Here is an 18,608-nt window from a genome sequence, read left to right on the forward strand (position 1 = left end):
CCAATTACAATTAATGTAATTGAAATTGAGGAATATTAATTGTGACGACAAATAATGGAAATTGGTAATTCTTTAATTGAAATTACAAAGAATAGTAATTTATAAAACTTTAATTACAATTGCAAGTAATTGTTATTAAAAACTAATTAATTACATTTACTTTTAATGGTTTAAGCATTCCCCAAGTCTGCAAGTTATTTTAATCACTGCAATCAAGTGTATGTTGAACCATATTTTTTCTCTAAGTGTACAAAGTTGAAGGACATTTGTAATTGAAATCAAAATCAATCAAGAATCAAAAAGAATTTTATATTTATTTGAGTGTAACTATTTGGGCAATTTATATGGGTTGTTAAAGAAAACTTTATTCGTTTTATATTTGGATCTGAAGTGTAGTTATTAGTACGTTTATTTTGAAGTGCTCTTTGGTGATAGGGTGTTTGTTATTTTATTTGTTTCTTAAAAATTTTTTGGTTTAAAATGGTGAGTGTTTTTTTTTTTACTTTTCGAAATAATAAATTGAATAGTTTTTCAGTTTATTGTTTCAAGAAAAAAAAATTTAAGAAAAAAATTATGTTTAGTTTAAGTTAAAAATAAAAAAAATAGTTAAAAATATATATATATAGAAATATATGTGTCAAAAAAGAGTAACATGTACCAGTTTCAGAGCAGTACATGTTTTCAAAATTGGTCTTAGCATTTTGATAGAAAAGTTAAAATTTTTATAAATAAAAAATAAAATTGTAAAAAAATTTAACAAAAATCTCTACAAAAATGTTAATAATTTGTTTAACAAAAATTTCAGCAAATTATTAACATTACACTAGTGATTTCTGTTGTAAAACTACAAAATTTACAGTAGAACAAAAAAAAAAAAAAAAAAGTCTCGAAAAATAAAAACTCATAAATATACAAAAAAGTGAAAAATAAAATTTAGTTTAAATAGTTTGAGAGAGAAGTTTTCATTTGTTTACCCAATAAACTGGCAAAGACCATCACGAAACATGTTCCCAGATAAACGTCAATCGATTTAACGTATGAAATTTTTGGCAGCGCAGCATTTGTTGACGACATCAACGTTGTCATTGTCAACACAGTAGTGACACCTAAAGCTACTCGAGCAGGCGTAGCATTACGATTAAGCCAAAATGATACCCATGATATAATAACGATCAGTCCAGAGGGTATATAAATTTGTATAAGATAATAACCCATCGAACGCACAAATTGTATCTCGCATGCCAAACGAGAATAGTTTCCTGTTTTTTTTTCAGCAGCAGTTTTCAATAAAAAAATCCATTTTATTTGTATTTTTTGTTGTTGTTGTAAAAGAGAAAAAAATATTATATTATTAGGGGAATAATATGTTATATTATTTTCATTATAATTTTAATAAATTTTTATTACGAAAACTGAAAAAAAATTTTATAAAAATAAAATAAAAATTGAAGTAAAACATTGAACATTACAAATGAAAAACTATAATTAAAAATCTTAATTAAAAAATATAACAACATCAACAAATTTATTTAAAAAAAAGAAAGTAAAATTATTTATTTATTAGTGATATTATAAATATAATAATAATATAATAATACTTTATATTAATATATGGTAAATTAAAATTGTAATAAATATTATTCAAAAGAAAATTCAAGTAAGAAGACCACAAGACCCATAAAATTATGATAAAATAATTTAACTGAAATCTTTAACAAACTTTTATACTAGTGGGCAAACATTTAGTAAATATGAAAATAATAAAGGAAAAAATTGTTTAAATAATTATTTGTTTTTTTATTTATTATTATTAAAAAAAAATAAAACTAAAATAACTTTTCGAAAAAAGTGCGAAATGAAAATTTTAATGTAGTAATTAAATATAAATTAACGCAAACACACACGCATTTTCGAAATGGTTTGTTAATTAAGCGTCTCTATACAAAAGCTATTAATGCATAAAAATAAATTAAATTTATTAATTTTTTTTTTTTTTTAATGAATTAGTTTCGAATTAAAAGTTTTTAACCAGAAATCATTCATATTTTTTAATATTGTTCTTATCTTCTAGTTGTTTATAATTAGGGAGCAGTTTGTTAACAGGAATGCTAAGTTACTGAACTAACATAGACAAATTGATTCATACATTTCCGATTATTAGGTATATGTAACTCTTTTTGTTCAAAATTTTTATTAATTGTTGTAAACTTTCATATTTATCTAGGTATTTAACCTTTCTTAAGGCAAGAATACCCTTCTCCTGATTTCTGAAGGAATCTTTATATGGGAGCTAGGGTCAAATATGGATCGATACTATCAACATTATAAATACGATTATGCAGAATAATCGTAATTATAATGTTTAAAATGAATTAACGACGTTGAAGTACTTTTCTGAGTAGGCCTTGGTATGGGGACTTTGAGACCGATCATTATGAAAATCGTAAGCGGGGGCTAGGGTTACCGATCTCAACCATTATCAATACGTTTAGTGACAAATATCATCAAATTATTTTGAAAATTGCGGCCTCCAATTTAATTACATGGAAAGACAGACGGATGGACGGACATAGTTAAATAGACTTAGAAAACGATTCATAATAATCGATAATGAAAACCCCCGATAATAATCGTTATCGAAGTTTTCAGGTCCCTCGTGAGCCTATTTCATTTAAATAGTTTTTTTTGCAGCGGGTGGCTGGGCAATTGATCGATTTTGGTGTTTCCAATATTTAACAGTTCAGATCTGACATTTCACATTTCAAGATTCCATTGTTTAGAATCGAAATAAGTTTAAGAACAAAATTAGATAAAATATCTTGGAAAGATGAAATTCTATTTATGGTTCTAGTTTCATCGAAAATAAGTTTAAGAAAAAAAATTAGATAAAATATTTTGGAAAGATGAAATTCTATTCTATTTATACCAAAGGCTAGACAATAGAGCAGTACATAGACTAGCCAATATGATATTCCATTTGGTAGTTTGTAGAGTAGTACATTTTTAGATTAGTCAATAGATCAGTCAACCGATTAATCTATAGATTTGATAAAAGACCAAAAAAATTACCTGTATGTCCCATTTTTGCTAAAGATATGCACTTTTTATGGGCCCCAAAGTTTTGGGGAATCGGTGTCATTTTTGCATAAAAGTGATCATTTTCTCAGTCTCATATATACCAAACCGAAAAATTTTGGTTTACTCTTTGAGTCAAAGTTATAGCTCTTACCATAGAGACCAGAAATTGTAAACCAAAAAAGAACTTAAAGTTGAAAGCTTTACAATGTGAAATTGCACCTGTACGTATACGTATTAAGTATACGCTTTTGATATTTATATGTGTAATCAATGAATGGACTAGTCAACAGATTAGTTCATAGATTAGTCAACGGATTAGTTTATAGACTAGTCATTGGACAAGTCCATAGACTAGACTATAGTCAATAGACAATAAGCAAGTCCAGACTAGTACAAAGTATAGTAAATATATAAGTCTAATAATAACTCATCAGCATACTAGACTGAAGACTAGTCCATGGACTTGACAGTAGTCTACCCCTATTAACAAGTTAATGGAATAGTCTATAGACTATTTAATTAAGTATTATTAGTTAGCTAGATAGTTAGTTAGTTAGTTAGTTAGTTTGTTAATTAGTTAGTTAGTTAGTTAGTTAGTTAGTTAGTTAGTTAGTTAGTTAGTTAGTTAGTTAGTTAGTTAGTTAGTTAGTTAGTTAGTTAGTTAGTTAGTTAGTTAGTTAGTTAGTTAGTTAGTTAGTTAGTTAGTTAGTTAGTTAGTTAGTTAGTAGTTAGTTAGTTAGTTAGTTAGTTAGTTAGTTAGTTAGTTAGTTAGTTAGTTAGTTAGTTAGTAGTTAGTTAGTTAGTTAGTTAGTTAGTTAGTTAGTTAGTTAGTTAGTTAGTTAGTTAGTTAGTTAGTAGTTAGTTAGTTAGTTAGTTAGTTAGTTAGTTAGTTAGTTAGTTAGTTAGTTAGTGTTAGTTAGTTAGTTAGTTAGTAGTAGTTAGTTAGTTAGTTAGTTAGTTAGTTAGTTTAGTTAGTTAGTTAGTAGTTAGTTAGTTAGTTAGTTAGTTAGTTAGTTAGTTAGTTAGTTAGTTAGTTAGTAGTTAGTTAGTAGTTAGTTAGTTAGTTAGTTAGTTAGTTAGTTAGTTAGTTAGTTAGTTAGTTAGTTAGTGTTAGTTAGTTAGTTAGTTAGTTAGTTAGTTAGTTAGTTAGTTAGTTAGTAGTTAGTTAGTTAGTTAGTTAGTTAGTGTTAGTTAGTTAGTTAGTTAGTTAGTTAGTTAGTTAGTTAGTTAGTTAGTTAGTTAGTTAGTTAGTTAGTTAGTTAGTTAGTTAGTTAGTTAGTTAGTTAGTAGTTAGTTAGTTAGTTAGTAGTTAGTTAGTTAGTTAGTTAGTTAGTTAGTTAGTTAGTTAGTTAGTTAGTTAGTTAGTTAGTTAGTTAGTTAGTTAGTTAGTTAGTAGTTAGTTAGTTAGTTAGTTAGTTAGTTAGTCGTTAGTTAGTTAGTTAGTTAGTTAGTTAGTTAGTTAGTTAGTTAGTTAGTTAGTTAGTAGTTAGTTAGTTAGTTAGTTAGTTAGTTAGTTAGTTAGTTAGTTAGTTAGTAGTAGTAGTTAGTTAGTTAGTTAGTTAGTTAGTCAACACCTAGGCCTCTATCGCATCTGGTGGTTAGTGGTTCAAATTCTGTTTGTCTGTTATTAACCAGACATGGGGAGAGAGGGGCATATTTGCTCTCTTTTGCTTTTGCTCCTTATACGCGTGTGAGTACGGGTGTATCTGAGTTTTAAACACCTGGTAAGTTTTAAACAATTAATTCAAATTTTGAACAGAGTTGCATTTTTTACACACACAATTCGAATCTAATATTTAGTATTTAAATTAAATAGTTTTAAGACAATTTATTTGCCGATAATTATTTAATTTATTTTTATGATTTTCGCTTTAATGATTAAATAAAGTGTTAGTGAAATAAAAAATTTAAATAAATAAAAAATTTAAAAATTTATAAAATTTGATTGCAATTAAAACTGGATTTTATTAATCATAAAGTAATTTTAAGAAAATTTGTTTATAAAAAAAAACAAAAAAATTAAAATCCAGCATTTAAAAAAAAAATTAAAAACTAAAATGAGAGAAAGAACTAAAAAGAATTTGTAGCATAGTTAATGTAGGTTAATGGCATTTATGACAATTTTGAGTTGAAAAATTAAATAGTTTCTAGTTTTTTATTTAAATATTAAATATTTTGATAAAAATTTAAAACGTTTTTTTGTTTTTGGTTTGATTTTAATGATATTTAGTTTTTTTTGGTTTGTTTTCTAAAGGCAGCTGCTGGCGTTCTAAGAAAAATAATTTCTCAAACAAATTTAGCAGAATTAGTAGGTCTGTAAGTATATATATAGTTATTTATATATTTTAGTTATTTTTGATTTTGTTTCTGGTATTTGATTGGTAGATTGGTTTGGTTAGCTATGTTAATTTAAACGATATTTGTTGTTTTGTTTTTGGAAAATACTGGTAACTACATACATATATAGTTGTATATATAAGTATATAGTATTGTATAGTATAAATATATCTATATGTAGTATATTTAAATAATTTTTTTTATAGTTTTGTTTTTTTTTTTATTATTTTAGATGAGTGCATGCTTGGGAGGGCGTTTTATATTATAAGTTAGTTAAGTTAGATTTATAATTAATGTTTTTTTGTAGTAAATATTTTGCAAAATATAAGTAGTAGTAGTAAGTAGTTGATTATTGAATTTAGTTGTATTTTCAGCTATTTAAAAAAAATTAATAATAATAAAAAAATCTAATATTTAGGTGGTGATATAAAAATGCTTTTTTTTTTGTTTGGTTAATTATTTATGTCAAATTATACCCTCCACCTTGGGTTATGATTTTATAGATAGATAAATACATACATACATATATACATAGAGATAGGTTGGTTGGTTGTAACGTCTGTAAATTTTAAAAATTTTGTTTAACTGGTCCAAGTCTTTTAAGCATTAAAGTCAAAATTCAAATATTTACACAATTCACATAAGTTGCTAGATTATAGTTTTAACAACTATTGTGAATTGCTTGATTGTTGTTGTTTTTTTTGTGCTGTCTATAAACTGGTACGAGTAGTTAATAGAAAATGAGCCAAATTGGAGCTGAAATGTCAAAGTTGTTGTTAATATTTTTATTTTCTAAATACAAAATACACAAATATTTCATGTCGTTGTTGTTGTTTTTATATTGCTTATATAACAATATTTAATTTTTTTTTTTGGCAACGCGTAAGTGTTAAATTCAAATATTTATTATTTTATTCATACTTGCTTGATTGTTGTTTACTCTTTATTTTTTCAAGTTGGTGTTGTTGGTGTTTTTTTGGTGTTGTTATATATAGACAAATAGTTAAATTAATATAGAAAGAAAACTTGTGTTGTATTTTCCTTTAACTGTTAACTGAGCTTTAAAATTAGTTTGATACAAAAAAATGTTGTTTCAAGGAGTTGAAATAAAATTGGTTTCTTTGTTTTTTATTTTTAAATTCATTATTATTTTTTGCATTTTTTTTCTTTTCAAAAAAATGTAACAAAATAAGGTCAGCATTCAAATCGCGTAGTAATTTTATACACATATACATATACACAATGATATGTATGTATATAGAATTACAAATATATTCAGGAGTACGTCAGGGCTACGTCTTATCAGAACTACGTTTCAATGTAAATACTTTACATACACACAATATATAAGTATAGTAAGTATATATATATATAATATGATTAAAAAGGCTATGAATGGATTGTTAATTAATGGGGGCATTACATATGGGGGGTCTGAAGGATAGTTTAAGCGATCTGGACAATGCTGATGATATTTGTTAAATATTGTTTTTATTTATAAATATTTATTATTATGATAGAGAGTTGTAATGATATGTTTTTTTTTTCTTATTTTTACCAATCTACAACGGTTATCATTTGATTAAACAAACATCTTGAAAATAAAAGAAAAATAATCCTAAGAATTTACGGGCTAGTGGCTTTTGTTCGGATTTTTAACACACACACACATGCATTATGTTAAATGGCTAATAAAATTTTAAGAAATAATCTAACAAAAAATAAATTTTGGTCAAAACTTATTTACATTTTTTTTAAATGATCTATAGAATAGAAAGGGAAAACATTTGTGTGTTGCTGTGATTTTCAGGACCTGTTTTTTCGATATGTACATTCAACTTCTGTTAATATTAAATTTGTTAGTAAATTTGTCTAAAACTTTAAAATCTTAGTATGTTCTTTTTAATCTATTTTGGTATCATACGCCTTAAGGGTTTAAATAATGACAACTATTCTAATTATGAATATCTGAGAGCCCTCTTGTCAAGCGTAGAAATTGGAGAGGAAAGCTCAAAACTTCATCCAGTGCAAAACTTTTCTCCATCTGTACAAAATTGTTGAAACTAGACCTTGGCGCCGTAGTCATTTGAACTCAAATTATGACTGTAAATAACCCAACATATTTGAAGTTCCTTGTTTTTTGACAGATATAGAAACATAATTGTCAAAGTGCAAAACAGAAGCAATGTTATTGGCTGGATAGGACCCCAAGTATTCTAGGCGATTTGAGTTATCATTGGTTGATGCCAATAGAGATATATTAGAGACGTTCAAAAGCGTCCGACTGAGTCGTTGGAGTTTCAACAGTGGTCTCAATATAATCCTGGGAAAAACGAACTTGTTCTATTCTCGAAAATATACAAGTTTCCCTCTTCCCACTTTTTCGCCCAAACTGAGTAGAACTGATACTCTTTGATAGTGCAAAGTATCTAGGTATAATTCTTGATTCTAAATTATCATGAAATCTAAATGTCAAAGCGGGAGCCTCTAAGTCCCAAGACTGCGAAATGGATAATAAAGCCTATTCTGATGTATGTTACACTCGTATGGTGGAAAGCTTTGGAAAAATTCACGCCTCTGCAATAATGATCACTGGTGCGATTCGTAGTACGCCATTACATGTGCACTTCGTCTTTATGCGCAGGTTGCCCGCCGATCTGATGGCCAAACAATTGGCATTAAACTCAGGTGGCAGACTGCTGCTGGCGTCTGAAGTCTAACCGCAATTATTGTGCTTCCATCCTGGGGATACTACTTACATCCCCCACTCTTCCTCCTAATAAATGAGGAAGAGTGGCGAAACATCTTGGAAACACGACGATTCCAATTCCTGTACCGGTGTGGGTGGTAGTTTCTTCATTTCCCGAGGGTGTGTTTTAAGCTACATCGTATCGTTTTGCAGACTATAGAAGAAGCGGTATATTGGTTGGGCTACTATAGGCTATATGTGCAACAGAAATATCCAATTTGTACTGACAGTAAATCTGCAATAGAAACTTTTTCAGGTGTCTACACGACACCCACACTGGTTTGCGAATGTCGGATGTCTCTTGACTATATAGCGAACCATTCGTGCCTGGAACTGCTCTGGTTACCAGGTCACTAGCAAAAACTGATTCCCGCCTTCATACAGGTGATACTGACACACTAATTGGTGCCCTACTTTCATGCTGTTAAACCCCCACTAAAAATGAACTATAAAGTTCTGCTCATAGCAGATAGTCATCACTGATCTCCTGCTCAAACATCAAGAGCGAAGGTCTATGGTTTAGAGATCTATAAAACAGCCCTGGGAGGTAATAATTACATAAAATAATTCACTACATGGTCAATTATAACTGCATACTTGTAATGTGTAATTGAGCAATTACCAATTACAATTATTTGTAATTATAATTATTGGAAATTCGCCAATTACAATTACTTGGAATTGTAATCATTCTCCCCAAGCCTGCTATAAATTAGGGCACCTGCGAAGTGTTGAAAATTATCCCAAATCTTACTTTCTCATCTGATAGAGAAAATTAATGTTCCGATGATTGTACAGAATGCAAGATATAGGATGAATACCTGTAAAGATGTTCGACGCGTGCAGTTGACGACAATATATTTAAGGGGGAATATCCAAGAGGAGAAAATAAATATCTAATTACTAAATGGTTGGTCCGGTTTTGATATAATTTAACATCCCGGATATAGGAAAATTCTAAAACCATGTAGTATGATACCAAAATCTTATATTAAAAAAATAATATGTCTCATTTTCTATTTTAGGAGGACCTTTGGAAATCTCTCTTTTAGCCAATAGCTCGCAATTCTTAGAAATAAAGGATTTTAAAGTTTCAGCTATAAGCCGCTTATAAACAGTTAAACTTTATTAAAACCAATTTCCTGTCTTATTGTCGGGAGAAAAAAAAAACTGACCGATTGTTATAAACCAATTTTAATGAATATATAATTTTATTCAGATTAAATAATTTCTCATGAATATGGGAGATAAAATTTTGTAGAAGTTTTGATAAAAGGAAGTGTTGTTGTAGTTTTATATTTTGTTTTTAATTGTACCAAATGTGTTTAATTAGTAGCAAGGTTGGTTACGATAGAAATTTTGTATTCAAATAAAAAAAAGATAAGCAAAGAAATTAAGTATTTAAAATGTTAGAATGTAGAGATAATCAAAATAAAAAAAACAATTTTTGATTGATAAAATTTTGAGTTTTTTTGGTTGCTAGAACAAAATGTTTAAATTGTTATAACAAAAATAAAAATTAAAAAAATGTATTAGATTTTTTTTCATGTTTTGTTTAGTTTAGTAACCAACCTTGACCATAAGTGTATTTTTGTTATTTTTTCCAACTGAATTTTCAAATTTCATTTTCAATCAAGTTTAAATTTTACAGCTTTTTTTACGATTTCGACCAATTTGTCATTGTCTTTAAAATACTCATACCAATGTTTAATGTGTTTTTTTATATTATTTGTTTAAATTTTTTTTAAACGTCAAATTGTCATGATTTTAACGGCTTGTGTTTTAGCGTGTTTTTTTTTTAAATTAAATTTAGTCTTATTTTTTTGTTTTATGGTGTAAAATGCATTTTTTTTCTATGGGGTGGAGGGTATTAATGATTCGACTGGGGCCGAATTTAGGACTCTAACTTGTTTTTGTAATAAAAAATCTAAGTGATAAAAAGCTTGAATAGTTTTTTTATAAGATTAAATTATTTAGTTATTTACTAAAATATTTGTTTTTTTTTGGAAAGAGAGAGTAAGTCATAGAGAGAGAGAGAGTTTTATAGAAATAAAATAAATGTATGATACATTCCTTTACATCGGATTAATGTTGGCAACTACTGGCATAGAACTACTGTTAATTAAAATTTGTAATTGAATTTATTAATGTCTCTAAAATTAAATCGATTGGTGTCATTATTTTTTATATTTTTTCTTTGTTTTTGTTTTTTCTTGTTTCTTTTTTTTATATATTCTTGTTATGAAACCATGAAAGCTGATTTAGAACTGAGGTGTTAACTAAAAATGATAAAATTTAAAAAAAAGAAAAAAATTATAATTTTTCTTTTGTAATAAAAAATATGACAAAAGTATAAAATTTACAAATAAAAACTGAAGAAATCTATTTAATTAAATGCTAGCGTTTTCATGCTTTATTTAATTTAAATCAATTTAATTTAAATTAATTTTTTTAATTTTCTTTTGTTGTTTTTCTTTTGAAATATTACAAAGAGAAAGCGGACTTTTAACTGCAAAATTTAACAATATTATGGTTACGGTAATCATATATCTGGCTGTCGTTAATATATTTTGTTTTAAAATCATCTTTGAAATGTTTATATGCTATAGACTTGTTTTCTGTAAACATATATATGTTTATGTCAAATGTTTGAATAAAAATTTAAGCAAAATATGGTTGCTGCAACCAGATATATGATTGCTGCAACCATAATAAATTACAATCGAATCATGACAATATTTTAGGAAGTTGATATTAAAGATGTTTTATTTATGAAAAACATAGTTTTAGGAAAAGTTTCGAATTATTTTTATAAAAATTTTCTTGAATTCAATTTTCTTTTAACATTCGGGAGCAGAATGTCAGTTAATTATACTAAATTTTTATTAGTTTATTAAAAGCTAAAGTTTTAGAAAAGCTTTTGAATTTATTTTATAAAATTTCAACTTTTTAAAATTGCAAAAAATTTTAAAAAATATTTATTTTAAATTCATTTAAAAAAGCTTTCTCAATTTGTAATTTTTGTTGTTTACTTAACAAACAGAAGAAAAACGAAAAATTAAAATATTATTTATTATTTTGTTGTTTTTCTTTTAACTAAATCCAGAAAACAGAAAAATGATTTAATAGAGAAATTCATATTATAATCAAGTCAAGTAAATTAAAAGAAAAAAAGTTTTGAAAAAGGGGGAAGGGGAGGTATTTAAAGAAAAAAAAAAATAAAGTTTAAAAGTATAATTATTAAATTCGGTAACCGTCTACAGGTACCTGTGGTAAGACTGATTTCCATAGCTCTCTGACGATGGCCCAAGACCTTAAATTGTGGTAGCGAAACCTCATTCGAGACACCAACCGAGTTTGGTCCTTCATTCCATTTATAACGTATATCACGCATCGTATAGCCGACTTTTGGGGATTTAATTTTGTTTGTACGATTTTTGTTTTGTATTAATATTTTTTTCAATTAAAATTGTTTTTGTTTTAAAAAATATTGTATGTACAGTTTGTTTGTTTGTTTGTATTTTTTTAAATTTGTTTAAAATTTAAAAAGAGGAGTTAAAGTTGAGTTGAAGTTGCATTAAAGGAATTTTGTATATTTTTTTGTTATTTTGCATAAAATGTGGTTCATTTGTTTTCAAAATAATTTGAAATATTTTCATTATTTCATATTTTAGTTTTTGTTTTTCAGTTTATGATATTTTTGGTTAAAGAGAAAATGTTCATATAAACAAAGAAAAAGAAATATTTGTTGTATTTTTTGTATATTGTATTTATAAATATTAAGGAAAAAAAAACAAAATTTAGATGAGACTATTATTTATTAATAATAAACTAAAAATTTATTTCACTAAATTGTAAATAAAATTTTCTTTATTCTCTTAATAATAAAGAATTAATTTTATATTAAATTATAGTTATTTCTGTTCATTGTTCACTAATAGTCTCATTCAGAATTTGTTGTTGTTAAAAGAAAAATTTTTAAAAAAATTAAAAAATATTTAGATTTGCTGTTTTATTATACATTGCTTTTGTTGTATATTTAAGTTATTTGTTGTTTATACAAAAAAAGTTATTTAAAAGCGTTAATTATTTGTTTAATTTTTAAATAAAATTCTCTATTTATTTAAAAAAATAAATATAATTGTTTGATAATTATTTAAAAGCTACTGTTTGTTCATATTGGCAGTAGTAGTGTTGGTAGTACGTTTTTTTGTTTTTGTTTTAAATTTTAAATATATAATTTTAAGTGTTCTAAATTATTAACGAATTCTTAATTTTATTTTAAGTTTTTCTTTTTGTTTTTTTTAATAACCATTTTATAAGTTGTTGTTGTTGTAGCTAAAATTGTTGCTGCTGTTAAATAATATTAAATATTTTATATCTTTTTGTTTATTCAGCTATATAAAAAGCAGTTTCAGGTGCTCTTGTGTTAACTGTTTTTTTTTTTCTATTTCATGTTCATTTCTATTTGAATTTATAGCAGGGGTATTCACTCGCCTAAGCATTTTTAGTTTTCCACTTCAAACTTACAAATACTTAAAAGCTTTAGTATTTATTTTGAAATTTTTTAAATATTTGTAAATTTTCTTTGTTTCTCATATATTTATTCTCTCTAAAAATACTTGCGTTTAATGAATACCCTTAATTTAATATTTGAATATTTATGATGGTATTTAAAAAATGCTAACTAGTTTTTCTAAATGCATTAAAAAAAGTATGTATAACGAAACCCTCCAGAGCATTTTTGTTGATATTTTATTATATAAATAATTGAATTTTTATTTTTTGTTTTTAATAATTTTTGTTCAAGTGTTGTTGTTAATCATATTGCTAAACATAAAATGTTGTTGCATAAAAAAAGGGGGAGAGGGGAAGTTGTGTTTTAGAAAACATTTTATCAGCCTACCCAAGCAAAAAAATTGGAAAAAGTGTAGTATTCAGTTTCATTTTAATTTATTTGTTTCACCTCACTTTTTCATTTAAACTTTCTATCAAAAGGTTTGGAAAAAAGATCTCAAAACGTTGGCACTTTTTATTTGTTTGTCAAAAGAGGTTAAAAGAGTTTTTGCATACAAAATCTCAGAAATCAATGAGTTTTTAAGTTTTTATTGTTATTTTTTTTTAAATCTTTGCTACAATTTGTTGTTATTTATAAAAAATAATTTAAATAAAAAAGAAAAAACAAACTGAAAATAAACAAAATAAGGTGCTTCTATAATGTTGAAATTATTGAAATTATAAATTTAGTATTTACAAAACATATAATAACGACAAATGTTAAGGAGAGTGATAGTTAAAGATTCAATCACATATAAAGATTTTTCAATTAATTAAAAAAGTAGATATTTGTATATTGTCAAATATTAAAAGAAATCTAATGATTCAGGAAAATAAATAACTTTAGATTCAGACTTCCTCTAGAAACTCTATCCGAGTACAAAGAGTATTAATTATGCCAAACATGGTTGATTTCTACAAAGTTTTTTTTAGCTGAAGGAACTGAATTAGAACTTAATTACAACTACCCTAGAATTGAGCTAGAACTGAACTAGAACTGAACTAGAACTGAACTAGAACTGAACTAGAACTGAACTAGAACTGAACTAGAACTGAACTAGAACTGAACTAGAACTGAACTAGAACTGAACTAGAACTGAACTAGAACGACTAGAACTGAACTAGAACTGAACTAGAACTGAACTAGAACTGAACTAGAACTGAACTAGAACTGAACTAGAACTGAACTAGAACTGAACTAGACTGAACTGAACTAGAACTGAACTAGAACTGAACTAGAACTGAACTAGAACTGAACTAGAACTGAACTAGAACTGAACTAGAACTGAACTAGAACTGAACTAGAACTGAACTAGAACTGAACTAGAACTGAACTAGAACTGAACTAGAACTAGAACTAGAACTGAACTAGAACTGAACTAGAACTGAACTAGAACTGAACTAGAACTGAACTAGACTGAACTAGAACTGAACTAGAACTGAACTAGAACTGAACTAGAACTGAACTAGAACTGAACTAGAACTGAACTAGAACTGAACTAGAACTGAACTAGAACTGAACTAGAACTGAACTAGAACTGAACTAGAACTGAACTAGAACTGAACTAGAACTGAACTAGAACTGAACTAGAACTGAACTAGAACTGAACTAGAACTGAACTAGAACTGAACTAGAACTGAACTAGAACTGAACTAGAACTGAACTAGAAACTGAACTAGAACTGAACTAGAACTGAACTAGAACTGAACTAGAACTGACTAGAACTGAACTAGAACTGAACTAGAACTGAACTAGAACTGAACTAGAACTGAACTAGAACTGAACTAGAACTGAACTAGAACTGAACTAGAAACTGAACTAGAACTGAAACTAGAACTGAACTAGAACTGAACTAGAACTGAACTAGAACTGAACTAGAACTGAACTAGAACTGAACTAGAACTGAACTAGAACTGAACTAGAACTGAACTAGAACTGAACTAGAACTGAACTAGAACTGAACTAGAACTGAACTAGAACTGAACTAGAACTGAACTAGAACTGAACTAGAACTGAACTAGAACTGAACTAGAACTGAACTAGAACTGAACTAGAACTGAACTAGAACTGAACTAGAACTGAACTAGAACTGAACTAGAACTAGAACTAGAACTGAACTAGAACTGAACTAGAACTGAACTAGAACTGAACTAGAACTGAACTAGAACTGAACTAGAACTGAACTAGAACTGAACTAGAACTGAACTAGAACTGAACTAGAACTGAACTAGAACTGAACTAGAACTGAACTAGAACTGAACTAGAACTGAACTAGAACTGAACTAGAACTGAACTAGAACTGAACTAGAACTGAACTAGAGAAACTGAACTAGAACTGAAGAACTGAACTAGAACTGAACTAGAACTGAACTAGAACTGAACTAGACTGAACTAGAAACTGAACTAGAACTGAACTAGAACTGACTAGAACTGAACTAGAACTGAACTAGAACTGAACTAGAACTGAACTAGAACTGAACTAGAACTGAACTAGAACTGAACTAGAACTGAACTAGAACTGAACTAGAACTGAACTAGAACTGAACTAGAACTGAACTAGAACTGAACTAGAACTGAACTAGAACTGAACTAGAACTGAACTAGAACTGAACTAGAACTGAACTAGAACTGAACTAGAACTGAACTAGAACTGACTAGAACTGAACAGAACTGAACTAGAACTGAACTAGAACTGAACTAGAATGAACTAGAACTGAACTAGAAACTGAACTAGAACTGAACTAGAACTAGAACTGAACTAGAACTGAACTAGAACTGAACTAGAACTGAACTAGAACTGAACTAGAACTGAACTAGAACTGAACTAGAACTGAACTAGAACTGAACTAGAACTGAACTAGAACTGAACTAGAACTGAACTAGAACTGAACTAGAACTGAACTAGAACTGAACTAGAACTGAACTAGAACTGAACTAGAACTGAACTAGAACTGAACTAGAACTGAACTAGAACTGAACTAGAACTGAACTAGAACTGAACTAGAACTGAACTAGAACTGAACTAGAACTGAACTAGAACTGAACTAGAACTGAACTAGAACTGAACTAGAACTGAACTAGAACTGAACTAGAACTGAACTAGAACGAAACTGAACTAGAACTGAACTAGATCTGAACTAGAACTGAACTAGAACTGAACTAGAACTGAACTAGAACTGAACTAGAACTGAACTAGAACTGAACTAGAATTGAACTAGAACTGAACTAGAACTGAATTAGAACTGAACTAGAGCTGAACTAGATCTGAACTAGAACTGAACTAGAACTGAACTAGAACTGAACTAGAACTGAACTAGAACTGAACTAGAACTGAACTAGAACTGAACTAGAACTGAACTAGAACTGAACTAGAACTGAACTAGAACTGAACTAGAACTGAACTAGAACTGAACTAGAACTGAACTAGAACTGAACTAGAACTGAACTAGAACTGAACTAGAACTGAACTAGAACTGAACTAGAACTGAACTAGAACTGAACTAGAACTGAACTAGAACTGAACTAGAACTGAACTAGAACTGAACTAGAACTGAACTAGAACTGAACTAGAACTGAACTAGAACTGAACTAGAACTGAACTAGAACTGAACTAGAACTGAACTAGAACTGAACCAGAATTATAACTAGAACTGAATTAGAACTGTAGTAGAACTGAACTAGAACTGAACTAGAACTGAAATAGAACTGAACTAAAGCTGTGCAAGAACATAAGGAGAATTTCATTCGTTTGCAACAAGACTGACTCGTCTTAAAATCCGGGTTTGGAGAACCACAAATCATGTGTCAGCATAAAGTGTTTTGTGTAGTTTATTACTAAACATTGGGTTGAAATTCAGATGAAAAGCCTTTTTTAATCAGGGTTCGTTTGAAATGATACATTTTTTTAAAAACTTGACCCTTTTTTTGTATTTATATAATTGACAATATACTAATTTAAATTTTAATAGACGATTATTAGTCGGCACAGATAGCGCATGTGATTGAAACTTTCATCTTCGTAATTTTTTATATCACAAAAATTGAGTTAGATATAAAATTGATTGATTGTTTGTAGTTTTTTTATTTTAATTATTTTAAAATTCTTAAAATATTCAAAGTGTTAGTTGGTGTTAAATGACATTTTGTTATGAGACTTTACAAAAACGTAAAAATTTAACTCAATAAAAAAACTCATAGTGTATTTGGTTCGTAAAAAAACATTTAATAAGAAAACACAAATAAAGGAAATAAAAATAAAGAAAATAATACACAAAAGAGAAAAGAAACAAAAAAGGAGATTTTTATACAAAAAGAAAAGCTTTGTTTGGAAATTGTTTTGAATGGAGGGTACCTGTGGTTAGGTTTATTTCGGTCGCCCTCTGCCTGTGTCCCAAGACGCGGAACTGCGGTAGTTCGACCTCACTGCTCATGCCAACACTACTCAGTCCATCTCTCCAGAAGTAACGGATATCTCTCATCGTGTAACCGACTTAATAATTCAAATGTTTAATGAGGTTTAGTTTGTTTTATATTTTTTTTTGGTTTTGATTTCGTTTGGTTTCAATTCGTTTGATTTGGTTTGATTGGATTTGATTTTGGTTTTGGTTTCGATTTGTTTGTCAATTCAATTCATATGGTTTCATTGGATTCATTTGAATTTGTTAAAATTTGTAACATTGTTTGATTTGGTTTGTCATTGGGTGATTGATTGATTAATTGATTGTTTGATCGATTGATTGATTGTTTGATTGATTGATGATTTGATCGAGTGATTTGTTTTGATTTCATACGATACGTTAACATACACACATACAAAAGAAATATATATTTATTTATATATTTTAAAAAGTATAACAATATAATAAAAATGACATTTAATCCCAATTTAAGTTTAAAATTGTTTTTATTTTTTTTTATTTTTGTATATTTTTTGCAATAATGAAAAATGAATAAATTATGAAAATAAAATTTAATTGTAAAAAAAAAATAAAAATGTTTTCGAAATTTAAATATTTTTTTAAGGAAATCAAAATAGAAATTCCAAATAAAAAAATCATTTAATTGGAATAAAAAATAACTTGTTTTATTTTTAAAAAATGAAATCGTTTAATAATAATTATGCAAATGTGTAATGAGGTGTTTTTGTAGAGAAATGTTTAAACAATATGTTGTTGTTGTTTTTAATAATGATACTTAATAATTTGTGTTTGAAATAATATTTACGTTTTTTAATGTTATTTTTTTTATAATAAATCTTTCAGGCTTAATGACACAAAAGGGTGGTGATTGATTGATAGTGGTGGTGGTGGTGGGTGCTTCGTTTAGTTTTTGATTTTTATTTTAAAATATTTGAAATTTGTTTTTTTTTTTTTTTTTTTTTTTTTTATAAGAATATTTTTTTTTTTTGATTTTGTTATTATTTTAGTTAGTTTTTGTTAAAAGTTTAGAGGGGGATGATTTGATACGATTTGGTTGGTACCAGATTTTGCAAATTTTCCAAAAAAGCAAAAACAATTGCAACTGGTTTTAATGTAAACGAACAAACGAAAATTGAAACTAAAATAAAAAAGATCTAAGGAAAAAAATAATACGTTTTAGAAGAAGATTCTTCCAAGAGGCAATAAAATGTTTGAATGAAAATGCTTTAATCAAATTAAAAACCAAAAATGTTTATCGACCGTTTTCAATTGTTTATAATTCAATCGATTAAAATTTTGTTTAACCAACTATTGAATATTAATGATTTGTTTTTGTTTGTTTTTGAAAATGTTTTTAACAAATAATTTTTTCTATAAATAATTGTTTTTGTTTTGTCTTTTAACTTCTACTTTTGGTTTTGTAATTTGTTATGGTAATTTTCGACTTTGTATTTTTGTAAATAATTGT

The 18,608-nt window shown here is 27.2% G+C and overlaps 1 protein-coding gene across 29 annotated transcripts in view; it reads right to left on the reverse strand.

The window, feature by feature from the left end:
• LOC119603873 (gamma-aminobutyric acid receptor subunit beta) overlaps positions 1-18,608 on the reverse strand; it is an 82,804-nt gene that overhangs the window by 8,789 nt on the left and 55,407 nt on the right. For 22 of the 29 annotated variants that reach the window (XM_037956131.1, XM_037956118.1, XM_037956111.1 and 19 more), the window contains 2 exons: positions 11,432-11,569; positions 975-1,259 (listed from right to left, as the gene is read on the reverse strand). In XM_037956131.1, the coding sequence (XP_037812059.1) occupies positions 975-1,259; positions 11,432-11,569 (423 nt within the window). Of the gene's footprint in view, positions 1-974; positions 1,260-11,431; positions 11,570-17,073; positions 17,212-18,608 lie in introns of all 29 variants that reach the window. The other 7 variants (XM_037956132.1, XM_037956121.1, XM_037956120.1 and 4 more) reach the window with 1 other exon arrangement.

Source organism: Lucilia sericata, unplaced genomic scaffold (assembly GCF_015586225.1).
Source record: "Lucilia sericata isolate MDLA Ls3-8-SP2 unplaced genomic scaffold, ASM1558622v1 Contig000344F_arrow, whole genome shotgun sequence".
NCBI classification, from domain to species: Eukaryota; Metazoa; Arthropoda; class Insecta; order Diptera; family Calliphoridae; genus Lucilia; species Lucilia sericata.